The sequence below is a fragment of the Nicotiana tabacum genome, chromosome 6 (genome assembly GCF_000715075.1).
Source record: "Nicotiana tabacum cultivar K326 chromosome 6, ASM71507v2, whole genome shotgun sequence".
NCBI classification, from domain to species: Eukaryota; Viridiplantae; Streptophyta; class Magnoliopsida; order Solanales; family Solanaceae; genus Nicotiana; species Nicotiana tabacum.
Genome location: NC_134085.1, coordinates 140,603,278 through 140,617,278, shown reverse-complemented (window position 1 = coordinate 140,617,278; position 14,001 = coordinate 140,603,278). Strand labels below are relative to the sequence as shown.

General features: G+C 40.1%; 1 protein-coding gene across 1 annotated transcript; it reads left to right on the top strand.

Annotated features, from left to right (window-relative positions):
• The first annotated feature begins 9,353 nt into the window (after positions 1–9,353).
• On the top strand, positions 9,354–13,644 carry LOC107778228 (plastid division protein PDV1). Its single transcript, XM_016598471.2, has 2 exons — positions 9,354–9,836; positions 12,707–13,644. The coding sequence occupies exons 1-2, from the start codon at positions 9,489–9,491 to the stop codon at positions 13,220–13,222; spliced, it is 864 nt and encodes a 287-aa protein (XP_016453957.1). The 5' UTR covers positions 9,354–9,488; the 3' UTR covers positions 13,223–13,644.
• The last annotated feature ends 357 nt before the right edge of the window (positions 13,645–14,001 follow it).

The following is a 14,001-nucleotide window of genomic DNA, read 5'->3' as shown; positions in this document are numbered from 1 at the left end:
AAAAAGCAAGTGCAGAAATTAACAGGGCAAATAGCCGCCCTATCAAGGTTCATTTCACGATTTTCAGATAGATGTCACAAGTTCTTCAATGTGCTAAGGAAAGACCACAAACTGCAATGGAATGAAGAATGCGTCGACGCCCTGAGAAAACTGAAAGCGTATCTATCTTCGCCGCCACTACTCGTCAAAGCGGACCCGAGCGAATGTCTACTTGTATATCTAGCAGTTTTCGAAGTTGCGGTAAGTGCAGTCTTGGTCCGTGAAAATAAAGGTACACAATCTCTGATTTACTATATCAGCAAAACCTTAATCAATGCCGAAACAAGGTACCCTCACCTTGAGAAACTAGCTCTGGCATTAGTCGTAGCTTCACGAAAGCTTAGACTGTACTTTCAATGTCACCCCATAAAGGTGATGACAGCCTTCCACCTAAGAGGTATCCTACACAAACCTGAACTATCAGGTAGACTAGCCAAGTGGGCCATAGAACTAAGCGAGCACGACATAACGTACGAACGCGAACTTCCAATAAGTCGCAGGTGCTAGCCGACTTCGTCGCTGATTTCAGCACGGAAATATTGCCCGAGGTAGAACAGGAAGCGCTCCACGCTTCCACACACACCGACCTCTGGGTCATCTACACCGTTGGCGCCTCTAACGACTGGGGATTGGGACTCGTCCTCAAAGTCCCTATAGGCGAAGTAATTTTCCAGTCCATACGATGCCCCGAGATGACTAATAATGAAGCCGAGTATGAAGCCGTGATTGCAGGTTTGAAGTTAGCCCTCAAATATGGTGCCCGACGGCTCGTCCTCCATTGCGACTCTCAACTCGTGGTGAACCAGGTCACTGGGACTTTCCAAGTCAAAGAACAGAGACTACAGAAGTACCAGTCGGAAATTCACAAACTATTGCCGGAATTCAATGAATGCCTCCTCGAACAAATACCCAGAGCACAGAATATCAAAGCAGATAGCCTCGCCAAGCTAGCGGCGACCACCAAAAATATCAACAAGGAAAACATGATCACCCTCCTCCATTCCACAATAGACCATGTCGAGGTACATTCTGTAAACCTAACTTGGGACTGGCGTAACTGCCTTGTAGCATATCTGCAGGACGGAATGCTCCCGCAAGATAAAAAAGAAGCCAAAAAGCTCTAGGTACAGGTAACAAGATATAGCCTCGTGAACGGTGATCTCTACAAAAGAACGTTCGGCGGCCCCCTAGACAAATGTCTTGGGCCAAATCAAACAAGGCGAGTTCTGGAAGAAGTACACGAAGGGCACTGTGGCACCCACACAGGAAACCACACCCTCGTTCAGTGCCTTAGCCGCGCCGAATACTATTGGCCCACTATGAAAAAAGAAGTCGCGGACTATGTCAGGAGATGTGAACAGTGTCAGAAGTACGCCCCTATGATATATCAAGCAGGGGAACTCCTTTATTCCGTCATTTCACCATGGCCATTCATAAAGTGGGAGATGGACATAGTCGGTCCCCTCCCAGCGGGACGAAGTAAGGTACATTTTCTTTTGGTTTTAACTGATTACTTTTCTAAATGGGTGGAAGCAGGTGCATACACTCAGATACGTGAGCAAGAGGTCATCGCATTCATATGGAAAAACATAATATGTCGTTTTGGCATCCCCAAATAAATCAGTTGCGACAACGGACCCCAGTTCATTGGAAAGAAAATGACCGAGTTTTTCAAAAAATAGCACATCAAGCGAATACTCTCCACGCCATATTACCCGCCGGCAACGTTCAAGCTGAATCCTCCAACAAAGTAATACTGAATATATTGAAAAAGAAGCTTGAAGATGCCAAAGGGCTATAGCCTGAACTACTACCGGAAGTATTATGGGCATACTGCACTACGCCAAAAACCAGCACAGGAGAGATGCCATATTCACTAGTCTACGGGACTGAAGCAGTTATATCCGTTGAGGTCGGAGAGCTCTGTTTGAGATACTCCAACAAGAGCTGACCGAGCAACGACGAAAATAAACTACAAGATCTGGATGAAGTCGAAGAACGAAAAGAAATGGGCCACGTAAGAATGGTAGCCCAGAAGCAACAAGTGAAAAGGTACTACAACAAGAGGGTCGAGGTGCGACCGCTCAAAGTCGGAGATTACATCCTCAAGGCTAAAACACAAGCCGCAAAAGACCCTAATGAGGGAAAGCTAGGAACAAACTGGGACGAACCATACAAAATCACAGCCGCAGCAAACAAATGAGCATTCCAGTTAGAAACAATGGAGGGAAAACTACTCCAAAACAACTAGAATGTCGCCCATCTCAAATACTTCCACTTCTAAAAGAAGGCGTCACCTAAGTCGTAATATTTTTCCCTCACCCGGGTTTTGTCCCAGTCAGGTTTTCCCGGGGAGGTTTTTAATGAGGCGGCAAGGGAAACGTCTCGAGGTTTGGAGTGCTGATTCATTACCCCGCCCATCGACATGGTCCCCGGAGCAAAGTACTGAAGGGACTGGATATAGATAATCGTCTCCATTGTATGTACAAAGTCGACATGTGATTCTCACAAGAATATAATCAAATCTCCATTGTGTACAGAGTCGACATGTGATTTTCACAAGAATATAATCAAATCTCCATTGTGTGTACAGAGTCGACATGTGATTCTTACAAGTATATAATCAAACCTCCATTGCATGAATAAAGTCGACATGTCTTCCTACGGGAATACGATCAAATCTCCAAGAAATGGCCAAGGCCATCGACAAAAACATGAGTTCGACCTCGTTCGAACTACGACGGGATCCTACTTCAACGATAGTTTGAAGCAACATCCCAAAGGCCAAGGCCATCGACAAAAACATGAGTTCGAACTCGTTCGAACTACGACGTGATCCTACTTCGACGACAGTTTGAAGCAACATCCCAATAGCCAAGGGCATCGACAAAAACATGGGTTCGACCTCGTTCGAACTACGACGGGATCCTACTTCGATGACAGTGCAAAACAACATCCCAATGGCCAAGGCCATCGACAAAAACATGAGTTCGACCTCGTTCGAACTACACCAGGATCCTACTTCGACGAAAGTTCGAAGCAACATCCCAATGGCCAAGGCCATCGACAAAAACATGAGTTCAACCTCGTTCGAACTACGACGGGATCCTACTTTGACGATAGTTGGAAGCAACATCCCAATGGCCAAGGCCATTGACAAAAACATGGGTTTGACCTAAAGGTGTTAAACGGGCCGAGTCAACCCGGTTTCAGACCGGCCCATACCGGTTAAAACTGGAACCAGCCTAGACCGGTATAACGGGGTTGGGCTGGGTTGGGCTGGGCTAAGGGGGTCACACGGGTTGCACCGTTCACATTTGAAATACCGGTTACTCGGACCGGTACAACCCGTTGGATGAATAGTACCATTAAACCGGTTAACCGGCCCGGACCGGTTTAACGGTAAAAAAAAATTAATTTTTTTTAATTTAGGCCAGATCTGACCGTTGTCAACGGTCCATTTCAGAAAATAGTCGTTGCCCAACGGGTAAATTGCACAATTAGCCCATTTTTTTTTTTTACAAAAATTAACCCTCCTTTCAAAATCGATAAATAACCCCCTCCCCCCTTCCTCATTTTTTCACTCATCTCTCAATTCTCAATCTCAATTATCATATTCTCTCGTTTTTCAATTTCATTCTTTACCTATTAAAGTGCAATCAACTATTTGGCTATTTTTTTTTGAATTTAATTTATCGTAGTATTTATTTTTTGAAGTTTGAACAATTGAACTTCAAAATTGGAACAATTGACGTTTCTTCGTGGTAACATTGGAGTTGCGAAATCATCAAGTGCTCAATTTATTGCCAAATTCGGTGCACTCCCTCCAACTTTTTCTCTTATTTACTATTTTATTTGCATTTTTATTTGTTTTGTTGCTAGAAGTTAAATTTTTACAATATGTTTAATGCTGCAAAAAAGTTTGTAACAAGGTTACTAATCGGGGAAATAAAAAAGAGGTAGTACTTCTGCTTCAACATCTGGTAGTAATTTACGTACCTCTCCAAATATTCCTGAAACATTACCTGATAATAATATAGATTATGAACAATTGCAGGAAGATTTTGGTATAGATGATAATAAATTAGAAATGGAAGATGAGATACCACTTACACCTAGTAGTGTTGGAGCTGCTAGCAGGGGTGGTGGTCGTGTTTCTAGTAATAGACCACCTGTGGCCCCGACTAGTAATCGTAAAAAAAGACGTAAGGTTTGGAAATTCTTTGAGGAAATAGAAGGCACTGATATAGTTAAATGTAAACTTTGTAATGATACTTTTAAACATAAAACTGGGGGACAATTAGGGGGACTGAGACACTTAGTAGACATATGAGAACTGAGCATCCTATAGAACGAGATCTGATGGAGATGGAAATCAATCAACTCTAAACCCTACTACTGGTGGTCTTGTGAAATATGATAAAATGAAGGATCGTGAGGAGTTAGCAAAAATGATTGCTTTAGGTTGTCTTTCTTTTTCTTTTGCTTCTTCATCATATCTTATTATGTATATTCAAATGATTTACAATCCTTTATTTAAAGATATCCCTAGAAGTACTTGTAGAGCTGATATCTTTAGACTGCATGGACAATATCAAACATACATACATTATTTGTTTAGCCACCTTCCTTGTAGAGTTTGTCTAACTTCTGATATTGGCCATGCTGTTAATGGAAATGATTATTTGACAATTACATGTCATTGGATAGATAATACTACTTGTATGAAAAAATGTATTATCGCTTTTAAATATGATGAAGATCAGAGTCATACTGCTGCGTTTATAAGCAGTACTATTTGTGAATGTGTTGAATTTTATAATCTCAAGCAAAAAGTATTGTGTATGTCTTTTGATAATGCTTCTAACAATAATGCTGCAATTTCAATATTAAAACTGCATTTGCAACCACCTCTTGATGAATTTTTTCATGTTAGGTGTGCATGTTATGTTTATAATTTAATTGTTAAAAGCGGCCTTGATTTATTTTCAATTGAGATTACTCATGTTAGAAGAGAAGTTGGTGTTATTCAAGGAAATAATAGACAATCTAGAATAAAGGAATTTAAGAATAAGTGTGTCCAGTATAACCTTAAACCCAAATTCATGCCAGGCGAAATTGTTACTAGATGGAATTATACATATATATTTTTAAAATGTTGCTACAAATATAGATTCCCAATAACTGAAGTTGCTAATGCGCATTGTACTGATCTAAACCGTATGTTAACAACTACTACTTGGGAGGTCATTAATGATGTTGTTAAATTTTTACATAAATTTTATACAGCTACTGTTGAGTTTTCTGGAGCATATTACCCTATTGTTACTATGACTTTAGTACTTATAGCTGAAATTTCTTTTCTACTCTTTGAATTTAAGAAGAAAGAAAAATATATGGATGTTGTTGAAAAAATGCCAGCAAAATTCAAAAAATATTTCTTTCCAATTCCTCTGATTTACTTAATTGGTGCTGTTTTAAAACCTTCTATTAAGATGTATAATTGTCACCAATTAATGAATGCTTTATATACTTATATGGAGATTGGACCAACTGAAACCCCAGATTTATATACTTGTATGAACAAGCTAAATGAATATTTACAGCAATTATATAATTATTATACAAATGTAATTGATGATGCTGCTCGTAGTGTAGGTAATGTTAATCCCACTATGCACAGTGCCACTTCTGCTACTGTGGATGATGAAGAAGGCCTTGATAGTTGTAATATTTTTTCTACATTTTCTAACACTCAAACCAGTAGCAGGAACATCAATGAACTTCAATTCTACTTGCAGAAGCAAAAAGAGCCTCGCACAAAGGAATTTTCACCGTTGGGATGGTGGCATGAGAATGGAAAGCAATTTCCTGTTCTTTTTGCTATGGCTCGGGACGTGCTGAATGTGCCAATTTCAACTGTTGCATCAGAGAGTGCATTTAGCCAAGAAAGACAACAACTTGGAGACACCGTCACTTATTGGGAAGCAATGCTTTGGAAGTTTTAGTATGTTTCAGAGATTGGATTAGATCGGAACGAAGAAATCAAGGGCGTGAAGATGTTGATAGCCTAGAAGACGAGAAACTTGGAGATATATTAACACATGGTAACCCATCCTAATTTAACACTCCAGAAGAAGGTCACTCAGTTCATATTGATTATGAAGAACTTACTAAGGCAATGCAAAACCTTTGAATTTACTCCTTTTTGGTTAATTTACTTGTTGTTAAATGTAAACCTTTCAATTTGTAAGTTTGAATTTTGAAATAAATGTAGCACTTGAAATTTATAAGTGCAATTTTTTTCCATCTTACTTGTATTCTTTATATTAATATAACTTACAATAGTTATACAAAATACAAAATTTTATAAAAAAAATACACTAAACCCGGCCCGGCCCCCTCAACCCGTAACCCGTACGGTTTAATTTTTACCCGGATGAACCCGAACCCGTTCCCAACCCGTAACCGGCTCGGACCATAACCCGTACAGGTACAAAAAATCCCAACCCATCCCGACCCGACCCACCCATTAAGCACCCTTAGTTCGACCTCGTTCGAACTATGACGAGATCCTACTTCGACGACAGTTCGAAGCAACATCCCAATGGCCAAGGCCATCGACAAAAACATGGGTTCGACCTCGTTCGAACTATGACGGAATACTACTTCGACGACAGTTCGAAGCAACATCCCAATGGCCAAGGCCATCGACGAAAAAAGGAATCTTCGCCCAACATCTAAATCAACTTAACAGCTCGACAGGTATCCCGGATATCAGAAACATTGCAAAGAAGAACAAATCGACAAAATATATTTTTACATTGCAACAAAATGTTATTTACACTTGTCTTTACAAACGGGCTCAAGTATGCCCCTTACAAAAACCCCAAAATAAAAACAAGTACAAACAAAGACTACACATCATCCCCGGTGGGGTAAGCATCTTCGTACCACGAGTCCGAAGCAAGACGGTTTGCATCATCAGAATTGATGTCATCCCCGTCAGGTGTAAGGGGGTCATACCCGTAGGCCTTACGAGCTGCACGAGCTTCGGTGTGCACGGCCTGAAGCTTTGCCTCAGTTGCCCTCCCCTCGGCGTGAAAAGCCTTGTACATGTCAAGCCGGGCCTCAGCATGGACCCACAACTCATATAAACGATGAGGCATGACCGGATAGGCTGAGGCACGAGACATAGAAAGCTGAGAATGTCGACTTGCATCCTCCGCCCTCAGCAAGGCCACTTGTCCATTTAACACAGACAGCTCCGCCTCCAGTTCTTTGACATGCCCTTCGAGCCTGACGACCTTGCGATTAGAGGTCATACGGCCAACGAAGTGGTAGGGAAAATATTTCCAGAGGGGACTTTAGGTCCATAACGCTTCACGAAGGCGGGCCAATCTCGGGTTTTCGGTGCACGAGGCAACAGACAGGTTACCCAATCCCTGATATCCGCAATAGGGCGAGGTGGACGTCCCATAGCTGCAAAAGGGAAGCAAACAAACTTTATAATGAATACAGATGAAGGAAGAGTAAAACGAGTGGCGACACTTACGAGTCTCATTCCATCACTCCGGGAACCTGGCGAAGTCAGAAATGACATGTTCGGTCTTGACAAAGAAGTACTTGTGCCAAAAATTGCGACTTGCCCGGTCATCTGTCCCGACCACCAGCCCTTTCGTACCACGGAGCCTCAAATGCACCATGGTACCCATGTGGAAGCCAGACGTGAACAGGTGCAAAAGGTGGTGAATTGAAACGTTACACTCCGCCAATTCCGCATACTTGGTCAGCAACAAAAGTATCTTAAGCGTATACGACGAAAATTGTGCCAGACAAACTTGGTAGAACCTACAGAACTCTTCCGCTAAGGGGAAGAGAGGATATGAAAGGGTACTCATCGAAAGCACAGTACCCAGGTCTATAGACATCTACGGAATCTTTCCCCGCCGAAACCATATCTACATGAGTGGGAATGCCATACTTCACACGAAGAACGTCAATATGAACTTGCTCCGTCTCAGAGAGTACGGGGTCCAGAGTAGGAGGGGGATCTTTAAGGAAGTCACTTCGAGACAAGGAGTGTCTCGACAGTAATTCCTCCACCGTAGGAAGGCTGTCACCCTTTTCTACCGCCGTGTCTTCATCGCCCGAAGGGGGCACCATGGACGATGGAACGACTTCAGGAATTCCTTTGTGAGATTGGTGTTGCCTCGGCATGCTTCTGTTGAAAGAAAGGAGGTGCTGATACCGTAGAAACAAAGGAAGAAGATGAAGTTGTGAACGAAAAATATAAGAAGAAGAAGCAAAAGATTATCAGTGTTAGCTCGGAGAGATAAGGAGGTTATCAAGAGTGGAATGGCCAAAAACTTTCGAAAGATCAAACCCTTCACCTATTTATAGGGTTGTGTGGCACCAGAATCGAAGCAGAGAGTCACAAAGTAACGCTAAAATCGAAGCATCAAGCTATCAACTCCTGCCTCGAGAACATGCGTGATGATGACATCATTTCCCAGTAAAGTAGATTATCCGGTGTCTTGCTAAGCACGCTGACCATCCCCCATTGACCACTTCGTAATGTCTCAACTACTCAAATTTCTCCATAGGAACGCATGGTGTCCGCTCATCGAGGACGCATCCAGTTGCGACCCTGACAAGCGGATGGACTAATTGTATGGGTCCAAATTTGACTGACCACGACCAACGACGAGTACGACGATTGACAGAGCCTCCTTGAATTGACGTCCTGAGAGAGATGACCCTAAGACAAACCAGGGAATGGACGACCCTTGTAATAATGCATGCCCATTAGGGGACATTGGGAATATTCCTTGTAATTTGTCGTTCACTGCTTAGAAGAGTCTGGCTCTTTATATATAGAGAGGGTAATAACCTTGCAGAGGGGATCCTGGCTACATTGCTATTTATGAATAAAAAGAAATCTCGTGATCCATCTTCTCTTGATTGATCGCTCTTTCTAGAGATTATTATTCTCAGTTAAGATTTGTCCAATCAAAGAAACAATGTTTTAACATTTTTGAGTCAAAGGTGTTTAGAGACTACATTGCCCCTGAGGCGAACCCCAACTTTGTATTTTAAAACTTTGTTGAGATGAAATTAATTGATAAATGATGATGATGAAAATACACCTGACTCGTGAACCTCACTTTTCCACGCTGTAACGGCATAGGAGTGCCATGTTTTTGCCACTCTATCGTGTATGTCACTACCCACCAAAATATGCGTTGGTTATTGCGGAAAAAAGGAGGGAAATAAGGGACAAAATTCTAAACTGGAGTAAAAGTTAAAACAATAAAAAATTGCAGGTTCACAGTTCACACAAACCCTAGATTAGAATACTCCCTTTCCCTTTTTCTTTTATTCTACTTTTGACCCCCTTACTTTAATAAAATTTCAATATACTTTCCCTCCGGAGTGTGGTTTCCTCCATGAAATGGGAAATGGAGGTGTATGAAATCGAAGCTGTGCTCGAGAAAATCTGGGATTTACACGATAAGCTCAGCGATGCTATTCACTCCGTTTCTCGAGCTCACTTCCTCAATTCCGTTAAGTCTCGTTCTAAGTCCGATGACAACTTCTACAATCACCGGTCTAAGAAGAAACCCGACCTAAATTCCGATGAAAACCCTAACAATGGAGATCAGGTGAAAACCGGCTATGTTTTCGTTAAGGAGTTCCGTGTTGACGATGATGATAACGCCGTTCATGAGGCTAAGAGTCTCAACGCTATTCGTACCGCTCTTGAACACCTTGAGGACCAGCTCGAGTTCTTCCATGTAACTTCCTTTTTACTTTTCTATTTTATTTTTAATCTATTTTTCAGTCTTATGGCGTTATTGTTCTATTTTGTTTATTCAATTTCGGTTACCTAACGAGACCGGTAACAAAATAGGGAATAGAAATTACCGAACGTTGTGGTAAGCCTTAGTTTGATGTTTTTCTACACTAGACATTATGCTGTTATTAATGCGAATGCTAAATTGAATTAAAAACGCATGTTTCAAGTATATGTGTTACATCTTATTTAGCGCTCTGCAGCAATAACTGCACTACTTGCAAGAGACGCTGGAGGGCTGGGAATACGAAATAAAAGAGAGAAAACAAAAGGAGTTCATGCTTCTAATTAAAACGGTGTATTTTTGTCATACTGATGTTACTGTTATCAAATTAGCTCTGAAAATTTCCGTGTTGTCCACTGTGGAGAAATTGTTGCAGAGATTTTTTGGTTATTTGATACTGTGACATGCAATTCACGATTGGGTAAGATGGTGTCTAACATGATCTTTGAACAATGCTTTAAACTGAAATGAAACAGGAGTCTTCTGAGTTTTGACAGCTGGTTTCTATGTGCTGTCCACAGAGAAAAGATTGATACTATATGTTCTGCAGACTTGGTAGTATTTTTGTCAGAAAAAGTTTTGTAGAACTCCTAAGACAATGCCATGTGGGATAGCCAGATAAATGCAGTTCTCTTTTAGGTTGCTAGCGACGTTTATTTTACTCTGCATATTAAGCAACTCTTTTGGGTTGAATGAGGATGGGAGAATGGTTATGAACTAGCTGGGTTTAGTGTATGCATCTCTCATGGTGTATGTTCATTGAGGTTGGTATCAATTAATCAGTTGATATTTATTGAAAATAATATAAAGATGTACATGTACGTTAAAGAGCTGTATCGAACTTAATGGGTGTGTGCAATATAATGTTAAAACTTGATATTGATAGGATCATTAGCAATAAAATGGAGCGAGCAACTAGGAGTAGTAGGGATGGCCAATCATCTGGTAACTGGTTTGAACTGATCTCTTTTGGTTTTCCTAATAGATAATCTGAGTTCTTTTTTCAACAAGAATAGACTGTGTCCACACTCCACAGGACTAGATCAGAAAATGCGAAGGCAGATTCCAGCTATAAATAAAGCAGATTCCTCATCTAGACAAACAACAATAAGCAAAAACCACCACTAGACGCTGCAATACTTTCAATTTTGGCTTTGCAAGTTGTCGAAACCCAAAATGAGACGACAAGTGACCATTGGAGTCACAATCTTCCATAATCCAAGAGGTGAAACTAACAGATTTGATGGAACTAAGAAAGTGAGAGAGCTGTAATGTCTTAGCCACCAGAGCTTAGAAGAAGTTGATTTCACATTTTTTAGATTTTTTGGGGCATTTATGTGGTATAAGTATAACTTTTGGTTACTTGAAGTTTTTGGTTCTTCTACCTTAATGGTTCTATTCTTTTACAGCTGAGACCCAAGCGAAAGATTGAAGTATTTAAAGTTCCAAACCCAATTGTTTTCCGAACATAACCAAACCAAAAGTACCAGGAAATTTTGGATTGACTGATATTTCTGTTTTCCATAATTGCATAAATATTTGGCATTTTCTTTATTGTTAAATATTTGATATTTGAATTAGAAAGGTGGAATTAAGAAACCTTAGGAGATACAGATGCCAACTTGTTTGAAGTTTATTCATTATTCAAGGGCCATCCATACGTGACTAACAATCAAAGTAAGAAAAGCACTATACAATTGAGGAGGCTTCAAGCAAACAAAAGATCATAGTGCTTATCACAACAAAATAAAAAATAAGAAAAGAAGAAAGAAAAAGATCAGAGTATAACTGTTAAAGAGCTAACCGATTGTAATTCTAAATCTGTCATAACTTATCCAAAAAAATAGTAAATCCATCATCAAAATTTTGGGATTGCAGTTGAATCAGGGATATCACCTATCTATCAGAGTATTACTTTAAGAACTATGTCCACTTCCACCCAATATTTATCACTGATCTCAATATTTTAGGATCAGAATTTGCTTCATGACGAGTGTGAAGTGTTCCATTTATAAACTGTTAGATTTATTTTAAAGTGATGCTCCAAAGTGTTCATAATTTCTTTTGAAATAGTAATGGTCAAAATGTTCATAAATTTCACCATTGAGAATTATTCCGGTTGTTAGTTATCGACATGCTACATATATGTCTGAAACCTAGAAGGGATGCCAATTTTCTGGTTGAATCGCTCTGCAGTTTCTGTTTAACACTGGTAAGTTAGGGAGATTCCCGATTGGGAGCTGCTCTGGTTCTTGTGGATTTCTTTGGTTCCTGAGGGAAGTCGTGGTACACAATGCATAAGACCAACTGTTCTGCTAGTCAGCTTGGAAAATATTGGAGTAATTGCAGTAAAAGCATTCTGTTTCTTCTCGAAGTGCATTATTTGAAGTGGGTTGGGTCAAAGCAGTGCGGAGGTGTGCGAGTAGCGCAAAGTACTTTATAAACAGAATCAAGAGAATCGGTTAAAGGGAAAGTTAAAAAGCAAGTAGAAATGGTAGGGAGATGTATTTGAAGACAAGTAGTTGATTTGAGCTTTTTACACTGACAAAAGTATGTTTAAAGTAGAGGAAACCTTGAGTTTGATTTACACAAGGATGCAAATAAATATATCCTGTCATTTAACTGTTTCTGGGTTCTTTTTCTTTATTGCTGAAATATAGTCCTCTTGAAGCATTTGCATAGTGATAACTTAGTTGGCTCTTTGCTTTATAACATTCACAGTTTGATTGAGTTTAATATTATATTACGTCTAACACATAATTAACTTTAGTTACCTTTTTTCTTCTTTTTTGGTGTATTAATACCAGACCGTGCAAAATCAGCAACGTGCAGAAAGGGATGCTGCACTTGCTCGCTTAGAGCAAAGCCGAATTATACTTGCAATGCGATTGGCTGAACATCAGGGTAAGAACTATAAATTCATTGAAGAAGCTCTATCTTTGGTGGGAGACGTCCGTAATGCCAGTCAGTTTGTTTCTCCTGAAAATCTTTATGGTCCTACTTCAAACCCCCCAGGTGAGAATTTCATGCGACAGAAGGGGAAGAGATCAAATGCTCTATTCAATATACTCTTCTCTAGTTTTAATTTCATTAGGAAGTCTCTTAGAGTGGATCAAGTGGGTGGAATTTTGGGAAACGCGGCCCTTGTTGCAATCAGCATGCTTGCACTGATGCATCTGCAGCAAGCTGGTAGCAAGGAAAAATACCTTTTGGACCTCCCATTAGGACAAGATGTCGGCTACAACAGAAATATGAGAAAAGTTTCTCAGCTTGAGGGGTCATCTTCCGGTCTAAATTTGGATGTTTTGTCAGCCAGGGGCTGACACGTAAAATAAAGTTGGTATGATGAGAATAGCAGAGAAAGAGGTATTACATAACTGCTTCCACTTGGCTGCTGAAGTTTTGTTGATTGATGGGAGAGCTTTTGTTTTGGTGATTGCTATACGTGGTACGTTGAGAATAGCGGGGAAAGAGGTATTAGGTAACTGCTTCCACTTGGCTGCTGAAGTTTTGTTGATTGATGGGAGAGCTTTGTTTTGGTGATTGTTATATGCTTAGTCATGTACACCAACTTTTAGATCTATTAAAGCAGAATGTGAGTTTGTGTTCAGTGGTGTTTCTCTTAATTTCTGATAAAAAGTGGAGTCTTGTGTATATAAGATAGAATGTCAACTGTGTCTTTATGGAGTATGAAATTGTATAACTCGAAGAAAGCTAACAAATGAAGAATTTTTGTTTGTCCCAATTACGCCTAGGTTCTTATTGTAGCCAAAGCTTACAAGGTGGAAACACCAAGTTTCTTATGGTAGTCAAATCAGACGGGTTATATTGACTGTGTTTGCTATCTTTAATGTTGTAAAGAGCGACAGCTAACATTTCTTTGGAACATATGACCAATTTTATACTACTATGTATGTTTCAGCGAAAAGTTCAAGAAATTTGACTACTTGTTACCAAAAAACATGTCATTCCTTATCTAAATGTAACATGCAGAAATGATGTTTATTAGTAATGAATGTTAGAAGATGAATAAACATGCACGAATGCTAATTGTCAATTGTGTCAAAGTCCGACTATAGGAGTACACCAGGTCAAATGTTGA

Bases quoted from the DNA above. Each gene is read 5' to 3' on its own strand.
- LOC107778228 (XM_016598471.2), top strand. From the start codon at position 9,489: ATGAAATGGGAAATGGAGGTGTATGAAATCGAAGCTGTGCTCGAGAAA. The intron at 9,837-12,706 runs GTAACTTCCTTT...TATTAATACCAG, and splicing joins ACCAGCTCGAGTTCTTCCAT to ACCGTGCAAAATCAGCAACG.